The 15,107-nt window shown below is 42.9% G+C and overlaps 1 protein-coding gene across 1 annotated transcript in view; it reads right to left on the reverse strand.

Annotated features, from left to right (window-relative positions):
• The window catches only part of LOC147336967 (NACHT, LRR and PYD domains-containing protein 3-like), a 34,249-nt gene that overhangs the window by 5,942 nt on the left and 13,200 nt on the right, over positions 1 to 15,107 (reverse strand). The window contains exons 5-7 of the mRNA XM_086287249.1: positions 10,584 to 10,760; positions 7,342 to 7,521; positions 5,106 to 5,279 (exon numbers count right to left, since the gene is read on the reverse strand). Of these exons, the coding sequence (XP_086143375.1) occupies positions 5,106 to 5,279; positions 7,342 to 7,521; positions 10,584 to 10,760 (531 nt within the window). The remainder of the gene's footprint in view (positions 1 to 5,105; positions 5,280 to 7,341; positions 7,522 to 10,583; positions 10,761 to 15,107) is intronic.

Below are 15,107 nucleotides of genomic sequence, written 5' to 3' on the forward strand. Positions count from 1 at the left end.
GGAAGAAGAACTCCCTTTGACACAAAGATCCTCCCAGTGAAAACAGGCTCCAGGAGGAGCATCTACCATGACTGGTTGCAGGGTGAGGGGAAAGAGAAGAGATGAGCTCAGAGAGACAAGAACAAAACAGAGAGACAAAAGTTAAGGACATGCAGTAGTGACATATAAAAGCATCAGGAGTGAAAAGAGGGGAGAAGAAAGCAGAGCATCATGGGAAGTCCACCAACAGCCTGAGCCTATAGCAGCATAACTAAGGGATGGTTCAGGGTCACCTGATCCAGCTCGAACTATAAGCTTTATCAAAAAGGAAAGTTTGAAGCTGATCTTCAAAGTAGAGAGGGTGTCTGTCTCCTGAACTCAAACTGGGAGCTGCTGCCACACCCAGTCCAACATAGCCAGGCTTTCTTTGCTGCTTTGACAAAACCTCAAATCCCAGTCAGAGATGATGAGCATCATCACAGTGATGATCATTTCTCTGTAACCCAGGCTTTCTGCTTCAGGATCTGTGCACGCTCACAGAACAAGGAGACCTTTAAACATCATTTCACTAAATGGATGGACTGAGCTCAGCCTACAGATGAACTGGTGCCAGAGATCATAAAGAACATCAAACAGTCAAATTCAACACTTTTAATGGAAATATGAGATTAATGCTGCAGACAATCATGAACCTGCTGAATTCATGAACATCAAGAATGCAGCGAGTGGTAAAATAAAGATTTGACCTCAGTGTGCTCAGTGTTCCTGTCTATTCCTAACATATTCCTAACATGATAGCTGCACTTTAGAGCTCTAAAACTGGAACTGACACATGTTTAAACTCTACATGTTACTCAGTACATTCAGTTCTGACACTCGCCCACAGTCCAACAAAGGAAACATGGAGATCACATCAGTTTGTCACCAAAGTCTAATTATTAGGGCAACTTAACCTGTTATTATCTCGTTAACTCATTAACTGATTAACGTCAGCAATTATTTTAATCACAGTTTTTAAAATCATGATTATTGTGAAAGTGCTCACTGGCTCTGAATATAAAAGCCATGGGTCACAGGAGGGATGTTGATCAGTGCTGGCTTGAAATGGGCGTCATTATGCGTCTCAGCCAATGGGAGCATTGAGGGTGGGCCTAATACTACTGCAGCGCTCACATGACCCAGGACAGAAAGAAAGGGGCGGGGACAGAAACATGGAGACAGGTACAGATCTTTGACATGTTCATTTTAAACTGTTCCAGGAGGCAGTGTTGATGCAACTAAAGTTATCTGTTGTTGAAGAAGTCGGTCTGAGGAACGTTCTTAGGATCAACAAATGACGGCATGTATGAGCCTCAAGACGCAGCATCACAAGAAGAACACATGAGCTGTAGAAAAAGGAGAGACTACGAAAGCCACGGCGTTACAACATGAACCAGCTGTTGGTCTCTCTGGAGACTACTGGGCGTGGCTGGGTAACCATGGTTACCTGGGAGTTACAGAAACGTGCAGAACATGTGATTCATGTTGCACAGCAGTGGGACATTTGAAATACAGTCAGCACACTCAGTACAGATAGTGCATCAAATATGATGCTGCTGCTAGACGTCTGCCTTTGAACACGCCCCTGCATCGCGCACAACACCAAGGTTGCCATGGCAATCACAGCTGACAGGGACAAAGTGCACAGCTGGAAGCCTGCAGGTATATTTAACATGATGTATTTCTCAGTGTCCTGTCGGTGTGTGAGAGACAAACAGCCTCTGTATGTGTGTGTAAATACAGCATGAATATGTAGAGGACATGTTTGTGGATATAAGTAAATGAAAGCTCTGCGTCATTTGAATCTTCTTGTTTCTGTTGCAGGTCTGTGACTGAACTTCTGGGAGGAGAAACGTTGGTTTCATGCTCTGTGATTCTGTGTTTTGTCATCTCTCTCAGGTGATGCAGAGCTCAGGTGATGACCCCGCCTACGTGGTCAAATTCAAGTCTACATTCAGAACAGACCTGGAGACACGCAAGCAAAATGCCAACATTGTATATGTGAAAACTGCTGCTGGAGCCAGATTCAAGGAGCTCAAGTGTTTACCCAGATCTTACTGAACTCACTGCAGGAACAGAGGGTTGTTGGAGGGAAACCTGTGGAAGCAACAACATCCGAGCCACCAGAGAAGAAGTTGGCCCTGTTGGTGCTTCATCAGAGTGTGAACAGGAGGAAGACTCAGCTGAGAACAGTGTGGTGGATACAGAGCAGAGCCCACCATCAGTACAGAGGCCTGTCCATTAGAGTGCTGCTCCAACATGCAGCACATGTACTTGGCCACAGCTGCAACATCTGTACCTGTGAAAGCTTCTTCTCTGTTGCTGCTCATATTGTGCAGAAGAAGAGAGTTTCTTTATCATCAGAAAATGTCAATGAGCTTGTGAGTCCTAGCAGCTGGCTCGGTGCAGAGGAGGAAGAACATGTCAGTCAGAGGAAGATAAATGCAGTTCATGTTGTCAACTCAACCTGGACTGTTGAAAGAGTTTTTCTTTGTCTGGTTTCTGACTGAGATTCTCCAAAGGAAATCCAGCACAAACACACACTTCACACACTCAAAGTCCTGCACAGTAAATGAGCTGATGAGCGTTTGTGCTGCTGCCTGATAACAGAACAATAGTTCTGCTGCTTCCTGTTCTGGAAACACACATTTATAAATGTTCACTTGCTGTTGATCAAAGGTATGTTGGTAGCTCTGGACGCTGAGGGAACTTTGTAAAAAACTAGATCAAATGTTAACGTCCTGGCAGAGGCAAAGAACTTTGATTTGATATTTGATTAGATTCATGTTTAAGGTCAGACTGACAGAAATATTTGAACTGCTGCTGTGTTAAAGGGAACACTGCTGTTAGAAAGCACCTGATCTGTTTCTGCACACCGAATGTTGCACTTCTCATACTGCAGTACTATTAAAATAAGTACACAATACACTACTTTTGAACTCATGATTGAATGTTGCTGTAACAAAGCCATTAATGTGATTCAAAGTGTTCATGGTTTCCCAGCACAACAAATGATTGCACAAGTGTGACTGATCCACTTTCTAATGTGTGTGTAGCCCACACTGTGTGTCACTGTGTCACAGGTGAGTCTGTGTGTCCAGGTTCTATGAGGACAACAGGATATAGTGACTGAGTCCAGCAGCTTAAAGTCTGACTCCATCCTCCATTTAAATAACTCACAGCAACAACTGAATAGCTTTGCCTTTGTGTAGCTGACACTTCATTTTAATGTCCTTCTATTCTGGTTCATCTGGTCTCAGTTTCTATAAGCACACAGGTTTCATCAGGACTCTATGACCTCAGTGATCTTTGCTGGGCCTTAATGCTCTGAACAAAGCTGCACAGCACAAGACTAAATAGAAATGAATCAGTCTTTCATTCTCACTGCTGTTTGACTTCAGCTCTCAATGTCCCACCATAACCCATGGAAAGAATTACTGTCCATCCAGGCTGCTGAACATGAAGCTGAAGAAGGTGGAGTATTGTGAGGGCTGATGGAGATGATGATGAGAATCCAGGAGCAGTGGGTGGATGGCAGCATCAGCATGAAGGATCAGTGTGAGAACACATCATCATCCACAAAGGAAACCAGTCTGAGTGTCTGACGCTCTTGTTAGAAAGACGCAGTCCCAGCAGTTAGCTTGTCTGCTAGTTAGCTGAGAGCTAGCTCAGTTGTACATTGAATACCAAACTGTGTAAACCAGGGGTGTCAAACATATGGCCCGTGGGCCAAATCCAGCCCATGAGATAATTTCATATGTCAAATATTGATGAATTTTCAGGCTTGCTGATAATCAATGTGAACACGGCTGAGATGTTATTCTGATGAGCAAACCATGTGGCCAATCACTTTCAGAGACAGACTGGGATCATACCATTATGTGAAAGAAGATGGAAATGTCCCATAGACAGCAAGGGTAGTGGTAGAGACCAGTACACAGAGAAATGGGAGCTGTACTGAAATGCAAGCATGTCAGGAAAGAGTGAAAAGGCAAAATGAGCAGCATCTGGCTGCATTTCAGTGATATTGGAGACCACAAAGCTGAGTGCAACATTTATACAGGAGATATACAGGAGACGCTGAGAGTAGAACTGATAAAATTAGGAGCTGGCTAAAGTGAGACCCATTTTTATTTCCACCCATTTTCCACTGTGGAGGACAAAAGGTTTCAAACTGGTCCAGGTCTTAAACCTCACGTGTTCTTCCTAATAGCAGTAAATGGATAAAAATAAGGCTTTCATGAAAACACTGAATAAAACTTGCTGCCTTTAAAAAGACTAAATGTACAGTTCAGTATTGAATACTACATAAAATAAACTATATATAAAGTGTGTCTGAATGGCAGAGATGCAGAAATATGTGCATGTAGCACAGAGCCACGGCTCAGTGTCTGAATGAGTCTCACAGACCTGAATGTGCTGTTGAAGCCATTTATAATTATAATGTAATTCTTTACTCGTTTGATCTGCTCCTTACCACAAGCCACCAGACGTAGAAGGTTTTGGACTTTTAACTATATTTTCTTACGTTTTACAACTTTTCTTACTGTTAAAAACCTCGTTATGGCCATTCATGCTGTACAAAGTAATTAGACATGTGTGGTATCTACAGAAACGTCAGAATCTCAGCTAAAAGTTCACAAAACCATCTCAACAACCACCAAACAGCTGAAACAGCAGGTGAACAGATCACACAAAAAAGATGTAAACACAAATCCCCCTGATCATCTGTTTTTTAAACATGAAGTGTAGTTTTGGACGTTCATTTACTGCTGGTTCAGTGAATTTTGGTTGGACAGTGATGAAACCTGCAGCCTCAGAATCTGTGAGAAGTCTGCTTTCAGCACGCAACAGCATTGTTGTGTTGTGTGCTGTGGATCCACCTCTGCAAACTCATCACTGTTTTACCATCATGTTTCTACTTAGACAATAACAAAGGAAGCAGTTCCCAGGAACTACTTCCTGTCTTGTTAACATAAGAGTATGTTGCCCTTCAAAACACCTCCACTTCTCCTCTTATTAGAGGACTGCCTTATTATTAATCTGCTAATTCTGTCAGTTGATGAAAGAAAAATGCTTGATCTCACCTGAGAGTTTCCAGTGTACAGTGTGGACTCTTCAGTCCTTCAGACAGAAGCTTCACGCCTGAATCCTTCAGGTTGATGTTACTCAGGTCCAGCTGTCTCAGATTAGAGGTCTGAGAGCTGAGACCTGAGGCCAGAGCTTCACAGCTTCTCTCTGACAGGTCACAGTGACTCAGTCTGAAAAATAACAGATAAACAATTACAAAAATAAAACACTTATGTTGAAGTGTAATGAGATACTATTATATTTAGCAATATTTCATCTTGTTTTGTCAGGAAACTGAGCACTGATGCAGAGCAACATGTGGAGAGAATCAGAGGAGAAGAAGTGAAGAGAGAACAGCAGTAAAACCACACTGAATTGTTCAGTGTGCTTTTGATATCAACAAAATGTGTTGATATTTATTTTGTATTTGTTTTAGTAGAATTGATGATTATCACTTAGATAACAACCACAGGCCAGGTCTAAATTGCACTTTGGTGACAGTTACACCCAGAAATATTTCAGAAACGTGGACAATTTGTGCTCCATTGTATTCAGTATTGAACAAACTGAGTACCGATGACCACTTAATAGTTTTGATATTTTATTTGAGTTGTTCCACCTGATTTATGTTAACTAGAATAAACATTTAAAAGCTAAAGCTATGATCACATATGTACTTACAGAGCTTTGTTGGAGGCTTTGACCACTGGCAGCAGCCTCAGAAGAGCCTTTTTAAAGGCTCATGTTCTCACTTAGATCATTTATTTCTACTTACATTTCATTCTGGGAAAAATGGGGATTACTTTGGAAACAGGAAGTATTTTCCCCAATAAGCAGCCCTGGATTAGTAAATCACTCCAACATGTTCTCAGGCAGAAGAAGCTGTCTTGTTATGAGGGAGAGAAGAAAAGCAGCTAAAATCAGGTGTAAAAGTAAAGCAGAGGATGAGCTGAATAAAGGACACTCAAGGCTGGCTTGGAAAGGAATGAAGTCCATGTTGGGGATGCAGAACAAGGAGCAAAGATGAATGTGATGCTGAATCAGCAGAAGACTTGGACTCATATAATTCCAGCTTTGATATCATTGATTTCAATGAAGAGCTTTGTGATTGTAGCAAAGGGCTGGTAGCTCTGAGAGTCCCACTGATGAGGTGTTTGTGAAGATTCGCAGTCATCTAAAGATCTTAGAAAAAAAGGCATCTGGACATCTTTAAGTTCTTTGAAGACGTTTCACCTTTCACCTCTCATCCAAGAAGCTTCTTTATTTCTAGTGTCAAATGGTGGAGAGTCCCAGATTAGCCTGTGTACAAACAGACTTCAGCCATATGAGAGTGAGTGTGAGTGAATGAGAGCACACACAGGACACTCTGATCTCTGAATGTGTGTGACGCAGTGAAAAAGAGGATTGTACTGGATATACTGTGACTGACAAACAGAGTTTAAAGAGAAAGGTGTTTGGATTAAAATGGATTATGCTAAAGTGAACGTGCTAATGAAATCTGAACTGACTGAAATGTGAAGTGAAGATAATTCAGATGTAAAAGAGAGAGAAACTGATAATAAGGTGGGGCTGGAGATCAGTGAAGGGCATGTAAACACCTGATTGGTTGAGTAGATATCAGATCGACAGTTTCACAGTTTTCCCTGTGGATTATAACTTTAAGAAGATGTGACATTCATCAAGGAATCCTGCTCTCCGGATTATTTCCATGAACACTGAGCTGGAACACATCTACAGTGCTGGAAGTGCCCGTCTCACCACCAACCTCTCTGTGCACATTCACTTTTCAACCCTTTGTGAGACACTAAAGGTGTAAATCTGAGTATTTATCTATGTTAGTGCAAACACCTCTAATAGGTTGGTTTAGTCTTTCCAAGTCATATCTTCCCTTAGATCTGCGGTCCAGGCTCCTAAAATCATCCTAGTTTTACAAGCACTACAATCTAGAGGAGAACTGCACTAACAGGTGTGACTGATGAGATCTGACCTGCAAGGATACTCATGTTTATGTATATCAGGACAAGCAGGGAAGACCTGGACATCAACTCTGTCAGGCTGCCTGAGTCCTCTCACCCACATCAGCTCAGAACTCTGCATTATTTACTGAGTCAGACTCAGAGGATCAGGGATCAGAAGTTCTACAAAGAGTAGAACCAGACTTCCTGTATAGAGGTGTGTGGGCCTACTGATCCACAGTGTCAGCACAACTTTCACATCATATTCATCTCAGCACAACTAAAACATGTGACTGACCTCAGAGTTTTAAATCGACATCGTGGATTCTCCAGAAGAACACACAGCTGCTTCACTCCTGAATCCTGCAAGTTGTTGCAGTCTACACTCAGGTCCAGCACTCTGGGATACGAGGGGTTGGACTTCAGTGCTGCTGCCAGATAATCACAGCTGATCTCTGACAAACCACAGTCCATCAATCTGTATAAAGAATGAAAGATGTAAGTTTATTAGACAAAGTGTGAGCTTGAAATCATTCAGTGTTTCATCATCTGTTCAGAGCTGAAGAAGGTTCAGAATGTAGAAGTTTAGAAAATGGAAACTCCAAACAGCTGAAGCCAACAGGAAGCAGCTTCAAGCAAACACAACAAGAGAAAAAAAACTCTGAATGTTTCACATTAAAGTCGTACATTTATCATAAAAACAGGACAAAGACTTGAAAAAGTCGTGTTTTTCCTTCCAGGAACAACAAGGCTTCACTTTTAAAGGTGAAGTGTGACAGAAATGGACATATTTGAAGTCAACACCTTTTTCCAGTCACATTATTAAAGCAGACAAACTACAAGCTCATTTTCATTCCAACAAGTCATCTTCTGACCTGGACTAACAACACTGGTCTCTATGTGCAGCTGGCTGTGAGACCAGTGCTCAGGGAGCGTCTACAAAGTGCAACACTGAAAGAACATCACACACTAATTTGCTTCCAGCACTTTCACACAAACATCTACTGTCATTATTGTCACCAAAATCTGTGGATCCTTTATTGCAAATTCAAATGGGATCAAATAGTCAGACAGAAGAGGATTATGAGGAAATATGATGAAATGTTGTGTATTAGCAGCAAGTTATTGAATCATTTTCCTCAGAAACCAAACAAAATGATTGACAAACATGTTTTTACAAACTCAGTGTTGGACTTGGATCAGCAGGATAAGCTAATGTTTAAAGGCATTTGAGTCTCGCTGTATGAGAGTCCAGTTATTACTCAATATTTATGGATGATGTTCTTTCAGTGTTGCACTTTGTAGATGCTCCCTGAGCCTCACAGCCAGCTGCACATGGACCAGCTGACATTACCCAGCATTAGAGGCGGGTGTAAAAAAAAAAAGGATTTTCCTATTTAAATGGTTTTAATTTGAATAAAACGATGTTGATTCATTCAATCCTGAATCGATTTTTCATATAAATGTATTTTGCCAGAATCTCAGGTTAAAGCTCCCAAAAGTATTTCAACAACAAGCAAACAGATAAAACAGTAAATGAGAGCAGCTAAACACACAAAGATGGAAAGTTTGCTGACGACACCGTCGTGGTGGGCCTGATCTCTGATAACAACGAGACGGCCTACCTGAAGGAGATTAGGAATCTGGAGAACTGGTGCCAGAGGAACAACCTCCTTCTAAACGTCAGTAAGACAAAGGAGCTGATAGTGGACTTCAGCACTAAGCAGGAGAGGAACTACCAGACCCCCGTCATCAACGAGTGCCCAGTGGAGAGAGTGGACAGCTTCAAATACCTCGGAGTTCACATCACGCAGGACCTGTCATGGTCCTGTCACATCAACTCCATGGTGAAAAAGGCCCGTCAGCGTCTCTACCACCTCAGACGCTTGAGAGACTTCCAACTGCCCTCCAAGGTGCTCAGGAACTTTTACTCGTGCACCATAGAGAGCATCCTGACGGGAAACATCTTAACCTGGTTCGGGAACAGCACCATGCAGGACAGACGAGCTCTACAGAGGGTTGTGCGGTCAGCTGAGCGCACCATCCGCTCCGAGCTCCCTGACCTGCACTCAATCTACAGCAGGCGGTGCTGGACCAAGGCCAGGAAGATCGTGAAGGACCTCAGCCATCCCAACAACAGACTGTTCTCTCTGTTGAGGTCAGGAAAGTGATTCCGCTCCCTGAAGACCAACACAGAGAGACTGAGGAGGAGCTTCTTCCCGCAGGCGATACGGTCTCTCAATCACACCACCACACAGTACTGACCCACACATATGGTTCTTACACACACTGGACTTTCTGGACATTGTTTTCACTTCATCACTTAAATCACTGCTGCTGTTATTGTGTATATATTTATTTATACTTCTTGTGTATTTTGTTCATACATTCTTATATAGTTCTATATTGTGTATTTTGTTGTACAGTTATTTTATTTTCAATTTAATTTATATATTTTATCTTATTCTTTCCCAGTGTGTTGTACAGTTATTTCATTTTTAACCTTAACTTATATTTTATTCCTTCCTAGTTAAATTTACCCTTTTAATTTTTCATATTTATTTCCTATCTTATTCATAGCCTTTTCCTTTTTTGTTCTCTTTAGGTCACGAGCAGTTGTCCAAGCATTTCACTACATATCGTACTGTGTATGACTGTGTACGTAACAAATAAAAATTTGAATTGAATTTGAAACACAGAGCGTGGATCGTTCACTCGACGGCACGTACACGGACACGCCGTCGGGGCTGAAAGTGGACAGCTCACAGATCCTGAAGCTGCAGGTTTCATCTGTCTCCAACCAAAACTGACTGAACCAGCAGCAGAAGAAGATCCAAACTCTGCTTTACGTTTGATGAACATCGTCATGAATTCTCTCTGACTTTGACGTTTACTTCCTGCACAGCTCTCTCTCTCTCAGTGTACTTCAAGAACAGTTTACCTTCAAAAATCTGTTTCCTGCATTATTCACTGCTTATTACGCACCAGTCTGCTGTTGTGTCCACTGCTGTCGGCCTCCGAAAACAAAGCCTCATTTCTGCTGTTCAATACTGAAGAAATTTAAACCTTTTAAAATGATGACAGATTACAAACTCTCAGCTGTGTCTGTAATCAAACCTCTGTAACTTTGCTTCACTTCAGCAGCATCAGGTCATGTTCACATGTTGATTCATGGTTTGCTTCAGTTTTTGATTGACTGCAGAATATTTTGAAGGTTATCTGCTATAAAAAGCCAGAAGAGGAAAATCTGCTTCATGTGTTTCTGTTTGATCCTCAGTGACTTTGACACGAAGGCCTCTGCTGTGATGATCACACCTCTGATCAAGTCTCACAGTGTCAGCTTTGTTTTTATACATATGGATATGTGCTGATAAATGATCAGAATTATAATATTTCCCACTGTCTGCTGTGTGCCGTGACCTTTGACCTGCTAAAGACAGTCAGCTGTGGATTATTCATTGTTGTGTCTGATACTTAGAACTGTGAGGAAGAAGCTACACATCCTATTCATCTCAGCACAACTAAAACATGCTGACTGACCTCAGAGTTTCAAGTCCACATCCTGGACTCTCCAGGAGAACACACAGCTGCTTCACTCCTGGATCCTGCAGGTTGTTATTGTTACTCAGGTCCAGCTCTCTCAGATGGGAGGGGTTGGACTTCAGTGCTGCTGCCAGATAATCACAGCTGATCTTTGACAAACCACAGCCCCACAATCTGTATAAAGAATGAAAGATGTAAGTTTATTAGACAAAGTGTGAGCTTGAAATCATTCAGTGTTTCATCATCTGTTCAGAGCTGAAGGTGGTTCAGAATGTAGAAGTTTAGAAAATGGAAACTCCAAACAGCTGAAGCCAACAGGAAGCAGCTTCAAACAAACAAGAGAAAAAAATGAATTTTTCACATTGAAGTCGTACATTTATCATAAAGTTGTCAAGTTTTGCCGTGTGAAATAAAAAAAACTGAACAGGAATCCTCAGAGTTGAACCCTCTGCACAGAGGTTCAGGTTCCTCTTCAGGTCCCAAAGTGCAGAACAACAAGGTTTCAAACAGCTTCGTTCCAGCAGCATCAGCCACAGAAATGCAGAGATAATTCTTTGGATCTCTTGGTTGTGTTGTATGATGCTGTGTTTGCATATCTGGTGTCTGTGTTGCTTTGTGAGGACGGATCATTTACTGCAGCTCCAGATAAACAGAGCTGGACCTGAACCTGGTAGCTTCACTTAGAAGACACTTGTGACGGGAACGTCAGGTCAAAAAAGTGCCCCTCCGACAGCCAAACCCATCTGTTCTCTGATTGAATAGTTACATTTGTGATTGACATGACATTGACCAATCAGATGAAAGGAAGAAAAATAGGGTCAAAATTCGTACTTGTAACTTGCAGGGTTTTTTTGGCTAAGTCCACACACAAATCTTTTTTTACACACACACAAATCTTTTTTACACATACAAATTTTTTTCACGCACACGCAAATCTTTTTTACACATACAAATCCTGATTTACAAGTACAAAATATTTATGACCACATTTTGAGCCCATACAAATGTTCTGCAGACGAGTCCATGCGCTCACAACAAAGCTCAGTGTGGACGACGCTGTGCGCGCTCCAATGCTGATTGGTTAGAAAGTGGGCGGGAACAGGGAAGAGAGCGACAGCAGTGTTCAGCACAAACACGAAGGATCAAAGAAGAAGAACATGACAAGCTCAGATGGAGGCTGCAGTGGACACTTTTCATTGTTTTAACATTCGCTTTCACTTCAGCTTCACCAACAACAGCACAAGCAGAGCAGCCCACTGACTGAGTGGCCGTGACGGCGCCCCCTGGTGACTGTAAACCACTACAACATGTAGACGGCCGTCTGCTGCTCATTTCTTTGCCACCATCACAGGAGCTCTTTATCATGTTCTACACTCTCATTGGTTCTTTGTGTGCTTGTTTTTTACAACAGTAGTCATTGTGATTGTTCAAAGAAGACAGTCAGCTGTGACTAAATGTAGCTCCTACAGCAGTGATTTGAATAACTACTGAAGCTAATCCAGTATCAAAGCTCAGGAATCAGCAGCTCCCACCTCGTTTTCTTTGAACAACTATTTTTAGCTGCTGTGTTTTTGTGTTTCTGCGGACCTCAGACATCCTGCTGCTCTGGAGAACTGAAGCTCTAAAGGCTTCAGCCTTTATCTCCAAGAAACAAAGCTGATCATGGAGACCCAGCAGGTCAGCTGATCTGTGGACAGCACCAGCATCTTTAAGTAAGTCTGAGAGGTGAGCAGTCTTTGGAAGCCTTTACTGTCTGATAGTCTCAGAGCAGGATTTGGATCATTATTTGGCTTTTCTTCTATTATTATGTTTAGTTTCTGCTTCACAGATATTCTCTGAGATGTTCTCTGAAATGTTTCCCACTGTTGGACAAACTTTCACAGTTTCTTCATAAAGGAGATCTCCTGTGCAGTCCATCTGTGATAATATGTTAAACACTGAATTATGATTCATATCTGAATGTACTGACTGTTAATTATTGATGAGAACATAATCAGTAAATATAAATATGTTTGAGTTTGGCTTTGATGAATCAGAATAAAAGTAATAAAATAATGATTTTAGAGACAGGCCTAACTCAGGCCAGCTGACAGCCTGTGTACAAACAGACTTCAGCCATATGAGAGTGAGTGTGAGTGAATGAGAGCACACACAGGACACTCTGATCTCTGAATGTGTGTGACGCAGTGAAAAAGAGGATTGTACTGGATATACTGTGACTGACAAACAGAGTTTAAAGAGAAAGGTGTTTGGATTAAAATGGATTATGCTAAAGTGAACGTGCTAATGAAATCTGAACTGAATGAAATGTGAAGTGAAGATTATTCAGATGTAAAAGAGAGAAACTGATAATAAGGTGGGGCTGGAGATCAGTGAATCAGAATCAGAATACTTTATTGATCCCTGGGGGAAATTATTTTTTGTTACAGTGCTCCATTTTAAAACAACATTAAGACAAGACAGACAATACACTAACTAAGAATAGTACAATATATACATATATATACATACATACATACATAAGTCACTCATAAATAAATAGTTGGAAAAGAAACATGTGTAGTTGTAGCAGCAAACAGTGTGTTAAGTGGATGCGTTGTACAGGGAGATGGCCACAGGCAGGAATGATTTCCTGTGTCGTTCAGTGGTGCTTTTCGGTAATCTCAGTCTCTCACTGAACGAGCTCCTGTGACTGACCAGCATGTCATGGAGTGGGTGGGAGGTGTTATCCAACATTGTCTTTATCTTGGACAGCATCCGCCTCTCCGACACCACCTTGAGGGAGTCCAGCCCCGTCCCAACAACATTGCTGGCCTTACGGATTAGTTTATTAAGTCTGTTGGCATCTGCGACCCTCAGCCTGCTTCCCCAGCATGCAACAGCATAGAGGATCGCACTGGCCACAACAGACTCATAGAAAATCCTCAGCATTTTCTGGCAGCTGTTGAAGGACCTCAGTCGCCTCAAAAAATAGAGACGACTCTGGCCCTTCCTGTAAAGTGCTGTGGTGTTTTTAGCCCAGTCCAGTTTATTGTCAATGTGTACTCCAAGGTATTTATAGTCCTCCACAATGTCAACACTGACCCCCTGGATTGAAACAGGGGTCAAGTGTTTCCTGGTCTTCCTGAAGTCCACGATCAGTTCCTTGGTCTTTGCCACGTTGAGCTGCAGATGATTCTGCTCACACCACGTGACAAAGGAGTCGACCACAGCCCGGTACTCTGTCTCATCATCCCTGCTGATGCATCCAACTACCGCAGAGTCATCAGAAAACTTCTGAAGATTGCAGGTCTCTGTGCAGTGGCTGAAGTCTGTGGTGTAGAGGGTGAAGAGGAAGGGGGAGAGGACAGTCCCCTGTGGTGCCCCTGTGTTGCTGATCACCTTGTCAGACACACACTGTGGGAGACGTACATATTGTGGTCTTCCTGTCAGGTAATCAACAATCCAGGACACCAGAGAAGCATCCACCTGCATCGCTGCTAACTTATCACCCAGGAGGGTCGGCCTGATGGTGTTGAAAGCACTGGAAAAGTCAAAAAACATGACCCTCACAGTGCTCGCCGGCTGGTCCAGATGGGTGTAGACACGATTGAGCAGGTAGATGATGGCGTCCTCAGTTCCGAGACGAGGCTGATAAGCGAACTGAAGGGGATCCAGGTGTGGTCTTACTATGGGTCGCAGCTGGTCCAGGATGAGCCTTTCCAGGGTCTTCATGATGTGGGAGGTCAGTGCCACGGGCCTGTAATCCTGGGGGCCACTGGGACGTGGCGTCTTTGGTACAGGGACGAGGCATGATGTCTTCCACATCACCGGGACCCTCTGCAGACTCAGACTCAGCATAAACAGTTTATGAAAGACTCCACACAGCTGGGGGGCACAAGTCTTGAGGACAAGGGGACTCACTCCGTCTGGTCCAGCAGACTTGCCTGAGTGAAGTCTCCTCATTTGCATCTCAACTTGGTATTGAGTGAAGGTGATGGGTGGGGGAGGGGTGTCAGGAATCTCACAGGAGGCAACATGTGAAGAGAGAGGCTGGCACAGTGGTGTGGCTCTGGATTCCAGGCTGACTACAGGTGAGGTTGTGGGGGTGGGAGCAGACACTGTGGTGTCGAATCTATTGAAAAACAGATTCAACTCATTGGCTCTATTCTCACCTCCCTCAGCTCCCCTGCTGTTGGTTGGCCTGAATCCAGTGATGGTCTTCATGCCCCTCCACACCTCTCTCATGCTGTTCTGCTGGAGTTTCCACTCCAGCTTCCTCCTGTAATTGTCCTTAGCCTCTCTGATCTTGTCCTTTAGTAACACCTGGGTCTTCCTCACCTCCTCTGTGTTGCCCCCTCTGAAAGCCCTGAAGGGCATGTAAACACCTGATTGGTTGACTAGATATCAGATCGACGGTTTCACAGTTTTCCCTGTGGATTATAACTTTAAGAAGATGTGACATTCATCAAGGAATCCTGCTCTCCGGATTATTTCCATGAACACTGAGCTGGATCACATCTACAGTGCTGGAAGTGCCCG

The sequence above is a fragment of the Aulonocara sp. 'chitande type north' Nkhata Bay genome, linkage group LG3 (assembly GCF_057382095.1).
Source record: "Aulonocara sp. 'chitande type north' Nkhata Bay isolate Kocher_YH1m ecotype deep benthic linkage group LG3, A_spYH_male_GT1.1, whole genome shotgun sequence".
NCBI lineage: Eukaryota > Metazoa > Chordata > Actinopteri > Cichliformes > Cichlidae > Aulonocara > Aulonocara sp. 'chitande type north' Nkhata Bay.